The 17,911-nt window shown below is 46.6% G+C and overlaps 1 protein-coding gene across 1 annotated transcript in view; it reads right to left on the reverse strand.

The window, feature by feature from the left end:
* Window positions 1-17,911, reverse strand: part of LOC134438367 (protogenin A-like) — a 51,518-nt gene continuing 33,607 nt past the window's right edge. The window contains exons 11-19 of the mRNA XM_063187927.1: window positions 7,608-7,703; window positions 6,730-6,916; window positions 6,085-6,212; window positions 4,664-4,834; window positions 2,357-2,536; window positions 1,474-1,597; window positions 1,071-1,206; window positions 632-742; window positions 1-514 (exon numbers count right to left, since the gene is read on the reverse strand). Coding sequence (XP_063043997.1) covers window positions 77-514; window positions 632-742; window positions 1,071-1,206; window positions 1,474-1,597; window positions 2,357-2,536; window positions 4,664-4,834; window positions 6,085-6,212; window positions 6,730-6,916; window positions 7,608-7,703 — 1,571 coding nt within the window. The 3' untranslated portion in view covers window positions 1-76. The remainder of the gene's footprint in view (window positions 515-631; window positions 743-1,070; window positions 1,207-1,473; window positions 1,598-2,356; window positions 2,537-4,663; window positions 4,835-6,084; window positions 6,213-6,729; window positions 6,917-7,607; window positions 7,704-17,911) is intronic.

Genomic DNA, 17,911 nt, shown 5'->3' on the forward strand with positions numbered 1-17,911 from the left:
TACTACTAGGACTGAGGTAAATAAGGAGCATAGATCCAAGGTATTTAGGGGTGCAGGGGGAGTGCGTATCACACTCCTAGTGGGAAAGTGCAGGCTGGGATATTTGCAGGACCTCTTGCGGCCCCCCACAGGCCCTTCCAGTGGCTTCTCCCATGTCCACCACAAAGGCACACGACCGGACCTCCTTCTGCACCTCCTCCACCTCTTCCAACTCCACCTCTGCCCCCGCCTCGGACCCGCTGCTGCTCTCCACGCCCTGCAGAGAGCACGGCCGACTGCCCGCCCCCGACGACAGGTTGGTCATCTCCATCTCGTCGTGGGAGTAGCGGCCCGAGTCCCCGGTCTCGTGACTGCCTTCACTGTTCTGGGAGCCCTCCGTGTCTCCTCCTCCACCGCCTCCTCCTGAGGGGCCAAAGAGGACCTGCAGGGAGGTGGGTTGGTGCGCCTCCTCCTGATAGCAGAGCACAGTGCTGCCCTGCTGGTACGAACACTTGCTGTGGCTCTTCCTCACGTTCTGTGGAGCAGGAGGACAATAACAAAAAGCACTATGATGCAACGGGCTGTAAACCAGTAAAGAAAACACATGTTGTTACATTGACTGTAGGCATGTATCTGTTTTTTTTCTCTTTACCTGTCCTTTGCCTTTCTCCTCCTTCTCAAAGAAGAACCACTTCTTCTTATTCGGTTTCTCAGGGCTGATGTTGACAGGGCCGTAGCTGTTAATGATCAAATTGGTCCCACCCTACAAAACAACAAATTTAGCAATTAATACACAGCTTTTTTTTGTTTTTTGAAGGATTGAGCACAATGATAAATGATTTAATAAATTAAAAATGTATATGTATATTTTATTTAAAAATATATATTTATAAATATTTTATCTATTTTATCTATTTGTATCTATCTATATATTTTGTTTATAGGATATTCATTACATTATACAATCATAACATGGCTTTACAAAAAAGATAAATTGCACTATTAAGACACTAAATTACTAGTGTCTTAATACTGTATGTTATTCATTGAGCATGACTATATTTTATTCATGATAAATTTGGCATGCTTACCTTTGCGTCAACAAAGTGATCACTCATCATGGGCACCATGACCTCAGCGTTCTCCACCTGTATCTCGCCGGCCAGGTGAGACAGCGCCGGTATCGGCCCTCCACCTTGCCGCACGCTTTTCGTCGTGCAGGATTTGCTGTAAGATCACAGTGTTTACAGCACATGCATGTAGTGTAAGTAGTGTCCCTTCATCGCAGCTCAATTCATTCAAAGTAGTTGGAGGGTGATAGATACACATAATTCAGCAACACGGTGTAGCTTTTGTTGGTGAGCCACGGTGTCAATTTTTGAAAAAACATTCATGTTACTGTTATAATTGGCATACATAATAATAATGTTTATAAGCGTACAAATATAAGTTTAATTCGATATACTTTATGATTAATTCTTAACGGGACATTACCTGGACTTGCCCCTGCAGACGAGGATTAGGGCACAGATGATGATGCAGGTGAGTGCCACACAGACCCCGAGGATAATGCCCGTCATTGACTTCTGGTCCAGGTGGTAAAGCCCATCAGAGTACGCTATGAAACAAAATCCAAATTTGAGAAGTCCTAAAATACAATCACAGAAGGAATGTCCTAGTCTGTCACTTAAGGTTCTCAGCAATGTTAACATGTAGTTGTTAAGTTGTTGATTCTTTTCAACCAACGGACCCATATGCATAAACAGGCTACTGGACTGCCAAACATGTCATTTTTAAGACCATGTTGTGCTGCATAATTTAAACAAAATGTAATGTCAATAGGTTGCTTTGGCAATAGGTTGCTTAAGAGTTTAAGTCTTGGGCAATGTGTTAGGCAACCTCCGATTCAAAAAAGAAAACAATTTCTAATGTAGTTACACAGGAGGCCACTAGGGGGACCCCTGAACTCTGGTAATCTGATGATTTCAAATGCAGTGGTGTACAGAGGTGTCAAAACCCAGGTCAGAAGTAAGCACCCTGTCACAATTTCCTTTTAAAACATCTACTTGACTGACGGCTATGCCAGCGACCCAGGTTCGATTCCGGCCCAAGGTCATTTGGTGAACCCTCCCCGTCTCTCTCTCCCCATTATTTTCTTGTCACAACTTCACTATCCTATCATGATAAAGCCAGAAAAAAACTGAAAAAAAGGTAACTTCACAGACTAACTGGTCTATCTGACTTGTTGACTTGAGTGTTCATCAGGAGCTGATTCAGAGCTGGTTTGATTGGAATTTATGTGGAAGCATGTTTACTGTCTGAACCGCTGCATGGATACCCATTACCTCTGGTGCTGTACGAGTGCTGCTGAACTGACCTGTGGCGTGTCCAGAGCCATGTGAGCGCCGGGGTACACCTGGGGAAGAGCCGTCTGTCTGCACGGCCAGCTCCACCGCGCTGGAGAAAGGCCCGTCGCCCATCTCATTGGAGGCCGACACCTTCACCAGGTAGATGTTACCAGGCTGCAGCTTCTCCAGCAGAGCCATCGTCATGCTCCCTGTGGAAAACACACAGTCACATGCTCAGACTCATTTCATAGAAACTCAGAATTAACGGCATTACAAGGACATGAATGGTTAGAAAACAGTAAACCAATCAAAATACTGTAGATCTAAACATTCAAAATGCCTCCCGAACGGAATAGGGAAAAATAGTTCCGTCACATCATCAGATCTTTTGTCAGGCATTGTTTAAGCACTAACAAAGTGGGGGGCCACGCTATCACAATAACATATGCAGGCCTCCATCCTATGCCATCATGTCACGTCTGGCATGAAAAAAAGAAATACAGTGTGTGTCCAACCGCTTCTCTTGTGGTCCCAGAAACCAAAAAGGTGACTAACGTGCCCCTCTCCCATGGTTCTACTGAACCATGAAAAACCAAGGTTTACAACACAGTGGAAAAAAAAGAAAAAGGAAAAAAGAAGGGAAAAAACATAAAAGTTTCCCAGCAGCAGAGGAGCTATTTGTGTGACCAGTGTGCCCAAAGAACAAGAGGGGGGGTCAAAGATCGAGGTGCTATATGCCCATTCCAACCCCCTACCCCTCAGTACCACCCAGCCCCTGGCCGTTAAGATGGCCGAGCGAGCCCCCTGGCCGTAACTGTCACGGGGGCCCGCGGGTGATTTACACGGCCCCGGGCCTCAGAGGCGAGCAGGGGGGCTCTCTGAGCATGACCTGGGCTGTTGACCCTCCACCACCGCAGTGCAGCCCCGGACTTAAAGGAGAGGAGATGAGATGCCAGGCATGTCGAGCAGCCATCTGCTATCCATTACAACCCTTGCTGCTGTTGCAGGAAAACGGAAAAAAACACCTCTCAACAGATCCTGGAGCTTCTTTAAAATCGGCCAGCTGACGCGTGTGACACCGATACTCACTCACTTGCTCCCTCGCGCGCCCCAGTGCTAACGTCAGCACGGCCGAGCAAATCTGCATTATTTTGCTTCCACGAAAGTCAAACAGCTGTTACCTGTTTGGCAGGCCATTTGTCAAACACTTGCCACATACTGTATGTGTTAAGTTGTGTGTAAAGCTTGACACATTATAGAGTAGCCACTAGCCCCGCATGACATTGCTAGGTCACATGGCAGCATCCTTTGCCACGTTCCCTTTTGGCCTTTTTGTCTTTGGTGTAAGATGTTCAACACAGAGGTTAAAGCACCAGAGAAAATGTTAAATGAGAAGTCACTGAGCATGAGAGAAGTCCCCAGATGTATACGTCCTGAGTGATGAGACAATGGAGCGTTTCTATAGGCACTGGCCGGAAATCACAGGAGATGAATGACAAGTGCAGACATGGATTGTGGGATGAAATGAGGTATTGATTTCCAATTGGCTGTGTGGTGTGGAGAGGGGGGACAGGTGTCACAGGGTCTGTAAAGGGACCTTACCGTCCTCTCTGCCCAGCAACTGTGCTCTCTCTCTCTCTCTCTCTCTCTCTCTCTCTCTCTCTCTCTCTCTCTCTCTCTCACTCTCTCTCTCTCTCTCTCTCTCTCTCTCTCTCTCTCTCTCTCTCTCTACTCATACACATACACACACACACACACACGCACACTGTATCTCACTTTCCTTTCACTTAACTACTCCTCTCTCTCTCCATCACTCTCCTGTCCCTCTCACTTTCCAACTCAACTTTTTCAACAGACTACACATTACTGTTGATGTTCACTTTACTCCTCTTCTGTCGATCCACCCATCTATCCATCTATCCATCTATCCATCCATACACCCATCCATCCATCCATCCATCCATCCATCCATCCATCCATCCATCCATCCATCCACCCACCCACCCATCCATCCATCCATCCATCCATCCATCCATCCATCCATCCATCCATCCATATTTATTTATTTGTTTGTGATCAATCTCTTTGTGTTTCCAATACTTTTCAAACATGTCATGACATGGTTAGTTTAAGACTTGTGTTGTACTGTATGTAACCAAAGTACACACCAAATAATTAGTTGAAAACCATCACTCTCCACCTATACATCTGTGGACATACTTGCTTGGTATTTGCTGTGAATCTGACGTAATGTAAGCCTGCACATGATAAACGAAAATATAAAGAAGCAAAAAAAAACATCTCTTTGATTCTCTGGTGCCCTCTGTCCTCCTCACCTTCTCTCTGCATGACCTGCCACTCCCCGGCCACCCAGGCCTTGCGCGAGGCGTAGAGAATGGTGTAGTGGGTCACGGCCACGTTGGGCTCGTCCGGAATCTTCCAGGACACCAGCGCGGTGTCACCCTCGATCAACGTCACCTTCACGCCCGACGGAGGCTGTGTGGGCGCTGTGAAAGACAAGAACAGAGAGAGAGAGAGAGAGAGAGAGAGAGAGAGAGAGAGAGAGAGAGAGAGAGAGAGAGAGAGAGAGAGAGAGAGAGAGAGAGAGAGAGAGAGATGTTCAGTACTGTGTCTGTGAGTGTGTGGGAATCAGCATGTTGTATAATGCCTGAAAAGGTGAATGAGAACCTCGCCTTGGCCATTTACCTGGAGCTGAAAATGAAAACCCTGAGCTCAAATCTGATACGAGTGGAGCAGTGTAGCTGCTGAGCACTAAGAGGCTTTTACTGAGGGTGATAAGAGAAACCCGGCGGCCAGATACAGATAGGCAGGCTTACTGCTGCTGCTGCAGGGCCTCAGAGAGCTGTGATCTGGTCTCCCTCCTCACACTTGGCACTCACACACACTCAATCAATTTGGTGCAGCTCTTGCTCTTTTCTCTCACTCTCTCTCTCTCTCTTTATCTATCTATCTCTCTCTCTATCTCTATCCCTCTCTCTCTCTCTCTTCCCTCTGTAAACTCCACTAAATGGCTATGGCCTTTGGGGACGAGGAGTGGAGAATGGCATCACTTAAGCTCCTTTCTCTCGTGCACGCTCTCTCTTTCCCAGGTTTCGGCTTTGTGACCAGTGGAGACCGTGACACATTAGAAAAGCTGGCTAAATCAGGTCAGATAGACTAGCATCTACACTAGGAGCCTATTTGAGTGCCTCTTAAGGCCAGTGCCAAGGCCTGAGAAGCAGAGGAGCTGAAATGGAACTGGCTTTCAGTCGATCCTGATCTCCTGTCTTTTGTCCTCTCAAACTGGGCACTCGATGGTCTTACTGCGTTACGAGTATTCACGGAGACAATGGGAGACTGCTGCACAAAAGAGTTCTTTCCTATATATCATTACCTGGTCAATAAACTCCAACCATAGCACAAAACAACATAAACAAATATAAAGAGTCGCTCAAAATCGTTACAGGTGCAACATCTTAGTTAGAGAGCATTGACTGCACACACTGATACATGTGTAATACAATGAATGGTGGTGGCGGTGGTGGTGTAGCTTGTTTTGAATCGTTATGTATGATGACAAATGCTGGCTTGGAGGCGGAATTTGCATGGGCAGACTCAGAAAACATGTTGTAGAACAGGAAAAAGGTCAAACTCAATTATTTAGCTCAACGGGGGTTGGGAAATGCTTATTTTCAGATATAGTAGAATGTATAGTAGAATGCTAGAATATGTTGGTCTTTTGGAGGGCTCTGCTTACCTTCGGCATGTGTGCTCTGGTAGACAACAGGACTCCACGGGCTGGACAGCTGATCCATGTGAAGACGAACAGCAAACTCATAACGGGTGTTGGGCTCCAGGTCCTGCACTAACAGGTTCTGCTCAGCACTGCGGTGAAGCAAACAAAAATAAACATGGTTAAAAAAAAATACAAAATGAACATGGGTAAGCATTTTAAGGATGGCCCTGGACACAAACTGCTGTGACTGGGAGGAAGGGGATGAATGCTGAGTATTTCCAAAATTCATGCTGCCTATTCATAAATGTTACCTTCTTCACAAATACTTACCACCACTTTCAAATTCTAAGTATTCATTATGACTGGAAAAATTGCACTTTTCATACATGAAAAGGGGGATCTTCTCCTTTGTCCGTCATTTTGAATTTCCAGAAATAGATATTTTTAGCTACAAAACTTGTTGTACTTTGGTCATACTAGTAAATGTTAGTTCATTACTGAGTAAACATTCATGAAAAGATCAAATTTGGCAGAAGACACCACTGTTTCTATGAGTAGCATAGTTGTAATACCTACTCTGGCCACCATCCCACACAGTGCACCTTTAACGTTGTGGTATGACGATGACGAAGTGAGTGTATCTGAGAGGTAGCGAGTGTGACTCACGTCTGCAGGTAGAGCACCAGAGAGGCGTTCTGCAGGCCCACGGGGTTGCAGCGCACGGTGTAGTTGACCATCTGGCCGGAGGTGAAGGCGGGCCGGCCCCAGTGCAGGTAGACCGCCGAGGAGCTGTTGGTCTTGGCATAGAGGTGGTGCGGAGGTGGAGGAGGAGGCACCAGGCGGTCACGGACAGCTGTGAAGGAGAGATGTGTATTAGGTAAAGCTACATGTAATGCTGTTCTGACCTACGAAGCAAAAAGGCAACAACTGCACTATTGTTGTTGACAATGAGTTAGTATGATTTTAATGACATGTATATATATTAAATTTAAAAAGTTAGATGAAATGGTTGATCTCTAAAGAATGTGATGATATAAAGTAACAAAACTGTCAATAATCTCCCTAAAGCGTGAGTAGAGTGAACATAATTTCCTTCGGGATTAATGACGTTTACTCAACTCTATCAACTTAACTACTTAGGCTGCACAACAGGGTCATTTTAAAGTCACTTAACCCAGTTTCGAACTCTGTGTTAGTCACTGCCTTTTTGCTTGGATATAACACCATAGATTAGGATAGAAACTGAATCCCAATCTATTCACTGACAAGTAAGAATATGAGATACATTTCTTGAAAGTAAGTAGTGATGTAAAGAATAAAAAAAACTATGCACTTCGATGCCAAACTATGCAGCGTTTAATTGACTGTGACCATTAATGTCATATATGAAAAATATACAAGATACATAGCAGTAGTCTGTGTAAAATAACACATATTACTCAAAATCGTACAGCCTGTTGTCTATATATTATTGTAGTCAATGCAAAAAATCGAATATTATTCCGCTGCATGTCTTACTAAAAGGAAAAGGAAAGACAACTTACAGACACATCCAGGGGTGCTAACGGTCTGGTCAGCCTGGTATCCCTCTCCCATGAAGTTGTAGGCCAGCAGCTTCACATGGTACTTTTTCCTGGGATCTGAGGAACACATGACATTATATTTCATTAGATTAGAACTTGTTGTCACTTTCATCCAAAGCAATTTACAGCTATTGAGAGTACAGTCCCTGGAACGATATAAGGTGAGCTGCTTCGCTCAAAGGGCACTTCAGCCATGGACGACATGGGATTCAAACCAACAAACTTCTGATGCCAAGGCCAACTGTATAACCTCAATAGGCTATGGCTAATGTGTCTTCAGAAAATCGGAGACAGACACAGCCATAGATGCATTTCACTGACACTGTCAATTGGCCATCAGTGTCCCCCTTCTTGCATTGATAGTGACCGCTCCACACCACAACATGTGAATCTAGAATTGACTTATGGGGGGCAGTAAGAGGTTTGTGTGTGTGTGTGTGTGTGTGTGTGTGTGTGTGTGTGTGTGTGTGTGTGTGTGTGTGTGTGTGTGTGTGTGTGTGTGTGTGTGTGTGTGTGTGTGTGTGTGTGTGTGTGTGTGTGTGTGTGACCAGAGGGGTTTTGCTGACTCAGGACAGTGTGTGTGTGCATTGGCCGTGTGTGCGTGTGCGTGTGCGTGTGCCTGTGCGCGTGTGTGTGTGTGTATGTTGGGAAGGTCAGAGGGCCATTCCATGGCAGATGTGTGCTGCAGCAGCTCACATCTCTTGACCAGTCCACCGTCCAGCCCCCAACCCCCTCTACACACACACACACACACACACACACACACACACACACACACACACACACACACACACACACACACACACACACACACACACACACACACACACACACACACACACACACACACACACACACACACACAGCACAACCCCTCACACAGCACAAAAGATGAGCATCCCATCCATCACCCTGTCAGCAGGGCTGGGAGAAGAATGGGCAGCTTTCACACCGCACCCCCAACACACACACACACACACACACACACACACACACACACACACACACACACACACACACACACACACACACACACACACACACACACACGCACACACACACGCACACACACACGCACACACACACACACCACCTCTGGCCAGCACTGACCACTCAACACCTCCTACTGAGCCTCCGGGGCAGGGACGAGTGTGTTGTGTGTTGTGTGTTGTGTGTTGTGTGTGTGTGTGTGCCTGCATGTGCGTGTGTGTGTGTGTGTGTGTGTGTGTGTGTGTGTGTGTGTGTGTGTGTGTGTGTGTGTGTGTGTGTGTGTGTGTGTGTGTGTGTGTGTGTGTGCATGTGTGTGTGTGTGAGAGGCTAGAGGTGTGTAGGGTTCTACTGGGGGACAGTGACCCCATGGGAAGGGAACACAAGAGCGGTCAGTCACATGACCAAAGCCACTGGCCTTTACTAACCTAACTACACCCAGACCGACCCCTACACAGCATACGGCCAGCATTACCACCCAAAATGGACATAAAACAAAATAAGAACATATACGGCAAGTCCTCATTCACTAAGGGGAGGACAACAAAGTCCTCATTCACTAAGGGGAGGACAACAAAACAGAGTAGTAGAGTAGTAGTAGTAGTAGTAGTAGAGTAACTTTATTAATTTTTAGATTAAAATATATCCATACGAAGGTGTATTAAGCAAAAGTAGAAGCACACTTACAGTGTATGTCCCTCATTAGGTATGGAGGAGTGTCTGGTGTGTAAACTATGAAAGACCATGCACTAGTGTTGTAATTACCTCAGTAAGAATTTATTTACATTTTAAACACCTTTATACAATTATAATGTATATAGACATATCATGTATATTAATTATATTGTATTGTATGTGTATAATTTCAGAGCCACACAGAGCTGACTTAAATCCATCACAAGATTTGCAGGTGGCATATTGTACAAAACAAAACAAAACCGATAACGGGAATGATGACAAGTGAAAAATGGCACTGCCATTGTACAGCCAGGTGAGTTGTCTGAATGCACAATGTGGCTGCCAACTGCAGTGCAAGCCAGCAGCGCTAGAGCTGTGTGATAAGTGATGTGGTGTTGGAGTGAGTGATAGTCATGGGGAGGCAGAGCAGAGGTCCACTGGTCTATATTAGGACACCATTAGTCCGGGCTATTCAAGGAAACAACATTGCTCAAGGTAATGAGCTACAGCCTGACCAGGTCTACAACTGATACTTTCCTCAATATTTCACTACAGTACACGGTACACTACAGTACACAGATGAATGACACCTTCTGCAGAGCGGAGACTAGATAAATCACCTACAAAAATTCAATAGAGAAAATGCTAAATTAATGTGTAATACAATTATTTAAATTGAATGTACAGCAATTAATATAACATTCATAACATTCAAATTCATATAACACTGCTGATTGATTGATTCATCTACAAGGAAAAGTACATATTCACAAATTTACTTCCACAAATCAGAATACAGACAGTAAAATCAGTGTATTTTCATTCAATGATTGGGAACTGTAGCAAAGGTTAATTGGAACTGGATGTCCAGATGGCGACGAGTGAAGCGAGGTTCCCCTGCACTGCACTTCCCCCTGAGGCCACTAGGGAGTGCTATACACATGACACTACCAGAGCCGTATACTACTGCTGAGGAAGATTAATGAACATATCGGGAACTGCAGAAAGCCTATCACTCAGGTCTCGCACAGAATTGATCCTTCACATCAAATGTACAAAAATAAATAATAAACTAAAACATAAAAAAAACTTCTCCTTTCAGAGAGAAAAAGGGTTCTGTGGCTCTTGATAATGTGTCTTCACAGTACTGAAGATGCAAATGATAACAAACAAATACATTAAAAAAATGATGATCATGACATTTTTTTTTCTCGATCCTTGATTATGGCAAAAAGTGTTTTCTAGGCCCTTGATTATGTGTGTATTCTTAATATCATTGCCAGGAGTGTCCTGAATAATTCCTTACTCTAACCTTGCTACACTATGGCCTACTATTCCTTGGTAGTTCTGTTGGATTGCTCATGATCTCTTTTAACAAATCACATTACAGACAGACGCTGAAAAAAACCCTGTTGTAAATGTGACTCACGTAACTGTGAGGTAATATAATGTAACGTAATGTAATGTAACATCAGACTTCAGTAGCTCACACACGCACACACACACAAACACACACACACACACACACACACACACACACACACACACACACACACACACACACACACACACACACACACACACACACACACACACACACACTGCAGGCAGGCAGGTCGACAGCTGGACACCTCTGGGGTAGTGTGTGTGTGTGAGTGTCATGGTGACACCTGGCTACAGCTCAGCTCAGTTCAGTTCAGATGCCACCCTTTGGCCAACTGGAAACACAAGACAGTCAACACAACACACACACGCATGCATGCATGCACACAGACACATAAACATACACAGACACACACAGGCAGAAACGAGGCAGTACGAACACACACACACTACACAAACACAAACACAAACACAAACACAAACACAAACACACCTACACAGACACAGACACGGACACGGACACACACACACAGACGCACGAGCGTGTGCACATAGTATACAAACACACACAAACGCTCACTGAGAAACAGAGAGAGAGAGAGGTGTTTTCCTCGCATTGCGTACTTTGCTCGGAAAAAGGGAGCAGGGTAGATGTGTCTGGGGATGGGGGGTTTGTTCACTGAGAAGAGTTTGGGATTTGTTCTGCCAGGACAGGGAGTAGGGAAGGATAGACAGTGAGATGGGGAATGGCTGGTGTTGGGACAGCGAGTGGAGGAAGGTATCAGTGTGTATGGATACTATATGGGCAGTCATGGGTGAGCGGTTAGGGCGTCAGACTTGCATCCCAGAGGTTGCCGGTTCGACTCCCGACCCGCCAGGTTGGTGGGGGGGAGTAATCAACCAGTGCTCTCCCCCATCCTCCTCCATGACTGAGGTACCCTGAGCATGGTACCGTCCCACCGCACTGCTCCCCATGGGGCACCACTGAGGGCTGCCCCCTTGCACGGGTGAGGCATAAATGCAATTTCGTTGTGTGCAGTGTGCAGTGTTCACTTGTGTGCTGTGGAGTGCTGTGTCACAATGACAATGGGAGTTGGAGTTTCCCAATGGGCTTTAAAAAAAAAAAGATGAATGAAGGAATGGAAGGATGGTGTTCGGACCCAGAGTAGAGAAGGAAGGGGGCGGGGTAAGCACAGAGAGGAGTGTGGGTGGTGCTGGGAGTAGAGAGGTATATGAGGGTGTGGGGACAGGGAGTGGAATATAGAATAGGGAGGAGCGTAAGCAGTGAGGTAGGTGTGGGGTGGTGGTGTAGGGACAGGGAGGAGAGAGGGAGTAGTGAGGAGAGTAAGCACTGACGTGGGTGTGTGGTGGTGTAGGGACAGGGGGGACAGAGGGAGTAGTAGGTAAAGAGAGGCCCATGGGTGGTGCTGGGACAGGGAGGAGAGAGGGAGTAGGGAGGAGGGTATGCAGTGAGGTGGGTAGATGAGGGTGTGGGGACAGGGAGTGGAGTATAAAGTAGTGAGGAGGGTAAGCAGTGAGGTGGGTGTGTGGTGGTGTTGGGACAGGGAGGAGAGAGGGAGTAGTAGGTAAAGAGAGGCCCATGGGTGGTGCTGGGACAGGGAGTAGGGGAAAGGGTGAAGAGAGGGGGGGTAGGCAGTGACAGGGATCCACAAGCTTCAGTGGAGCCAGCCCCCAGGGGTCAGGGGGTCAGGCACAGATAAAAACTCCCCAGGAATTCCAGGTCACGGGGGGTGGAATACGAGTTGAGCCTTTTCTCTCCCAGAATACCCCCCAGCTTTACCCGGCGCAGCAGAAGATAAAGAAATTGTTTAGGCAAGATAGGGAGGAGTTTGGAAAACAAGCCCACTTTCAACTGCAGCAGAGGTTGAGATGGCATGGAAAAGAAGCAAAAAAAAACTTGAAAGAACGTTGAAAGTTTTCATTTCCAATCCTATTCCAAGAAATGTGACGTGTCTAATTTGATTAACTATGAATGGATACTGTATTTTCATATCCATTTAATTTAAAGGATGAAAAAAGATCGAAAGATTTAAAAAGCACTACATTTCGTGCTCATTCAACAGCAGATATATCTCAAGGGAGTTATTAAACCCACTTAATAGGTTATTTGTTGGAACACAAAAATAAATCCCACTGTCATCATTGGCCATTTCAGTGCCTAAGGGCTTTTCTAAAAAAAAGTTCGATTCGAGGCTCAGTTCCATCACTGTGGGTGTAGAATGGTGGTCAAGCAGTTCAGCCCCTATGATGGTGGTGGGTCATGCCCCTTGGAGAGGAGAGCAGAAAAGAGGAGGGGAGAGGAGAGGAGAGGAGAGGAGAGGAGAGGAGAGGAGAGGAGAGCAGTGAAGGGGAGGAAAAGGGGAGGGGTGAGGGGGAAGAAGAGGAGAGGAGAGGAGAGGAGAGGAGAGGAGAAGAGAGAGGAGAGGAGATGAGGAGAGAGAGGAGAGGAGGTACAGGAGAGGAGAGGAGAAGAGAGGAGATGAGAAGAGAGAGGAGAGGAAGAGAGAGAGGAGAGGAGGGGACAGGAGGCCCGGGGCAATTACACAGAGAGAAGGGTAGGGGGGGTGACATCTGGGCCCTGACCTTTGACATGGAATCTGGGCAAGCTAAATCCTGCTGGGGGCGGAGACTATTGGTCAGAGAGAGAGAGAGAGAGAGAGAGAGAGAGAGAGAGAGAGAGAGAGAGAGAGAGAGAGAGAGAGAGAAAGAGAGAGGCTGGGTCTAGCAAAGAGAGGGGACAAAATGAGGGAGGGAAAAGAAACTGCTTGTAAAAAAAAACAAATACTGATAACCTATGCATACTGATAAACATGTGATGAACAACTGTAACAACTTTGTAGTTTGTAGAGTTTGTAATGTCAATAGCGTTTCATGTTATATTTAGTTTGCACTTCGACACCTTTTGCATTCTCATCTGCATGCACTGTCAAAAATGGAAAAGGTCGACGGAAAATATAAAATGTTGATTTGTCTTGTGATTGCTATAGATAGTTGGTCCGACATTGGCTACACATGCATGATGAGGGCTGTTTTGTTACTCCAACAGTGGCCTTCACGCGCATGTTTATCAATTAAACTGAGGCTTCACAAGCACGCCTTTCACATGCAGTGCCCTCTTTGCATTGAATGTTCAATGTGCAACCTGATCTCTTCCCTGGTGACACATAATGCGTCATCACACACGCACACGCTGGCACACAGGACACACACACACACGCACACACACACGCACGCACGCGCACACACACACACACACACACACACAAACACACACACACACACGCACGCACACACACACACACACACACACACACACACCGCACCCTGCATGGAGTCATTCATGCGTGTCCTGACTGCCTATCACACTACGCTGGATTCTCAAAGGAAGGTATGTCTTAGGCTGAGAGTCTGTTCAACTATCACCAATCCCACACACAGACGAGATATGCTGCAATGGCTCTGCAATTTTGGGAAATGGACAATAACAGCTGCCGTACACGTATGGATTCCACATACTGGGAAATGTAAAAAAACAAAATGTACAAAATGTTGTACACAGAGCGGAGTGAAGAAATACTCTTGAGCTGTTCAGTAAGTCAAAATTTTAAATCAAGACATGAAATTGATGCCATTATGGATGCACAGAACACGCCTACTCTCCCACATACTGCACACCTCATGCTCTGTCTCTGTCTCTCTCTCTCTCTCTATCTCTCTCTCTCTCTCTCTCTCTCTCTCTCTCATAACCATGTAATGATCCTTCACTCTCACAGACACACAGACACCCAATGAGCTCCACATCTGCTATCAAAGTTAGCTAACTCCTAACTCACGTCCCTGACCATTACCCATCAATCTTTTTCAAGCCACATAAGTATCAACCAGCAGGATTTGTGAGCATAACAAACCCTGTGTGCTTCACGCTAGCCTGCACTGGACAAATAAATCTCAAATTGTCCATCGGTTGCCACAAGCTCAGCTAAGGCTCGGGCTCCTGCTCGAAGCTCGGTGCTCCGGCCGTATTTTAACCCCCTCAGTGCTCCAGGGGAGGGAGAGGAGAGACGTGCAGGAGATCCTGGAGGGGGGAAAACAACACTGTATGACAGGCAGGGAAGGCTGTGACAGGGGGGAGGAAATAGGTCAGTTGTCCCAGGCCCAGGGAAAGAGGACCCCCAGAATTGGGTCCTCTTTGCATCCTATGCATTGGACAGGGGTGGACTTTCAGATGACTTAGTCCCAGGGTCCAGCCAAACTGTCAGCCAAGCTGATCACAGGCCTTCACCCCCCTCCTCTCCACTGTGGCCATGCTGCCTCTCCACGGCTCATATTCCTCTAGGAAGAGCCATCCATCATGGGGGGAGCCAGCGGAGCACGTGCACTGTCACTCTCGCACAACATGACTCAGTGTGGGAGCATGGAGAGGAGGGGAAGAGAGTGGAGGAGAGGATAGGCAAGAAGAGGGTAGGAGAGGAGAGGAGAGGAGAAGAGAGTGGAGGAGAGGATAGGCAAGAAGAGGAGAGGAGAGGAGAGGAGTAGTAGGCCACAGCCACATCCACCATCTCTCACCGAGTTAAGATTGTACAAGGCCGATCTGTTTACTGCTGTGGTGGTACAGGACTGTCGGTGGTTTGTGTTTTATGGTTGAGGTAAGTAAACCAAGGCGAGAAGACGTGACTGAACTGCAGAAAAAAAACCTTTTGGCTTCCTAGATAAACACACACACACACACACGTCTCTGATTCGTGAATCAGAACTGAAAATCGGAAACATGGAGAGTGGACTCGAAGCATTTATAATTCAGACCCTCCACCAGCAGCGCGGCTGTTCACGGTTGGCTGCGACCTGGGTAGCTGGCTCAGGCAGGTGACTGCACATTACACAGTACACATCACAGTCCCATATCAGCCTGCTGCCTTGCCTGCCCTTTACAAACGACTGCTGTGTTTTCCTCCCCAAGCACCCTCATTAGAGCCCATTCGCCTAAGGATGCTTTATTAACATGCATAAGTCACGCTTTGTCACTTGGACTAGGAAGGGGGAAAAATCAAATCGATGGCAAAATGCCCCCGCAGAGGTCAAATACCTCCATGAACTACTCAATTATAGGTAAACACGCACATTAAAGCCGGCCCAAATGGATGAGGACACCCAGCTTTAATTAAAGAGGCCCTATATTAGGAGGCCTAACACAAAGCAATTACTGTGGAGAGTAGAGGCCGCCGACTTTATGGCACTATAAATATTGAGATTCTATAAAGACAGACCAACCGAGCGAGCGAGCGGCCCGATACGGAGTGCGGCTAAAGAGCAGCACTTTTGTCCCAGAGGGTTTTTACAGACTAACACAACCAATGCGCTCGTTCACGTCTCGTAGGCCGTTTAATAATGCAATGAAAATGTCTTCTCCTGTCTCATTTCATAACTTGGCTGGTTCGTGTTTAGATTTCCAGCACAAGCTACAGTTTACGGACTGTCAAATAAAGAGAGTGGTGTGTGGTGTGTGGTGAAGACGACGCACACTGCGTCGAAACGTCAGTCTTTATGTTTGCACCACAATAAAATAACTAAAAAGTATCTGAGTGCTCCAGTCATTCCTGGTCTAGTCTTTTTGAAGTGGACCAGTTTACTTTCCATTAAAGAGAGTGGTGTGTTGTTTCCTGTAAGCCAAGAATGGCATTTCTTCAATCTGGAAGATAGAATTAGGGTGATCTTTTGAAAACATTTTGCCAAATTCAATGTTTGGTGAACTCACTCAACGACTAATCATAAGCACCAGCTTTCAAAAGATTGGTGAGATGATGCAGTTAGCGTTTTCGTGACTTGTACCTGTGTGATTACTATGTAGTAGTTCATGGGCTACTGTTGCATAACCGCACACTGAAGAAAATACCATATACCACATCACTTTCTCACTCTCTCAAACACACTCAAACAGCTTGTTCCTCAACAGTGAAAACCAATGAACCTTACATTTTTGAGAACTTCAGGGCTCCACAGGATCTTAGCTGCTGAGCAGTATTGACTATTGACTATTGTCCATATTGTCTTCTTCACCGACCCCCATGGCAACATGACTGACTGCAGGCAAGTAGGGAGGCCTAAGTAAGCACATCCCTAGTGCTGCCTGTTTCCTAGGGGGTGAGAGTCTGAATTTGGTTGACTCGACTCCTTGGCCAATAAACACTTTTTCTGCGGTCGTGAGAGAGAGCAGCACAATGGGCAGCTTTGATGTGGGAGCCCCCTTCCAATGGCCAGCCTCACAACAGTCATAAAACACATCATAAATCTCATCCCTATCCCTACCCCCACCCTTTAGCTTTACGCTGACCAACACACACACACACACACACACACACACACACACACACACACACACACACACACACACACACACACACACACACACACACACACGCACACACGCACGCACGCACGCACGCACACACACACGCACACACACGCACACGCCTCTCCTGCCCTACCCCTACCCTACACCTCCTTCAGCTCTTCCACCTCCTCCTCCTCCTCCACTCACGGGAGGTTCTGAGTAGTAGGCCTTACACCATGAAGACCACCAACCAGCAGAAAAGTGGGCTGCCCAAAGCGACACTAATGAACGGTGAAAGTCAGCCACAGAGCAGGGGAGCGCATATCTGCTAGCTTCCCACGTCACGCCTTGTTATCAAGCACAAGATGTATGTACGCCAGGACTGCAAGCAGGTGCTACATCGGTCAGGTTTTCCCACTGCATAAATTCATTTTTTGGTGAGCCATTTCTTTTTTCATGACTGCCACACACACACACGCACACGCACACGCACACACACACACACACACACACACACACACACACACACACACACACACACACACACACACACACACACACACACACACACACACACACACACACACACACACACACAAAACAACCTTTTAGCACTGCGAGTCCATGGGGCTTCTGTCAGATTCACACATTGTCTCCTTTCATATTCAACTGCTGAACAAAACAAACTGAAAAAAAAAATGTGAGTGTGACGGATAAACAGCATCAGCCCGTCATAAATCACTCTGTGCTCTGTGTGAAACTCTGGCTGCAGTATCGGAGCTCAGCATATCACTTCCTGCTTTGTGTTGGCCTCCCCTCTGGCCTGCCGACGCCACTGTCCCCTCACAGTGTGAGCACGGCACGGCAC

Source organism: Engraulis encrasicolus, chromosome 22 (assembly GCF_034702125.1).
Source record: "Engraulis encrasicolus isolate BLACKSEA-1 chromosome 22, IST_EnEncr_1.0, whole genome shotgun sequence".
Classification (NCBI taxonomy): domain Eukaryota; kingdom Metazoa; phylum Chordata; class Actinopteri; order Clupeiformes; family Engraulidae; genus Engraulis; species Engraulis encrasicolus.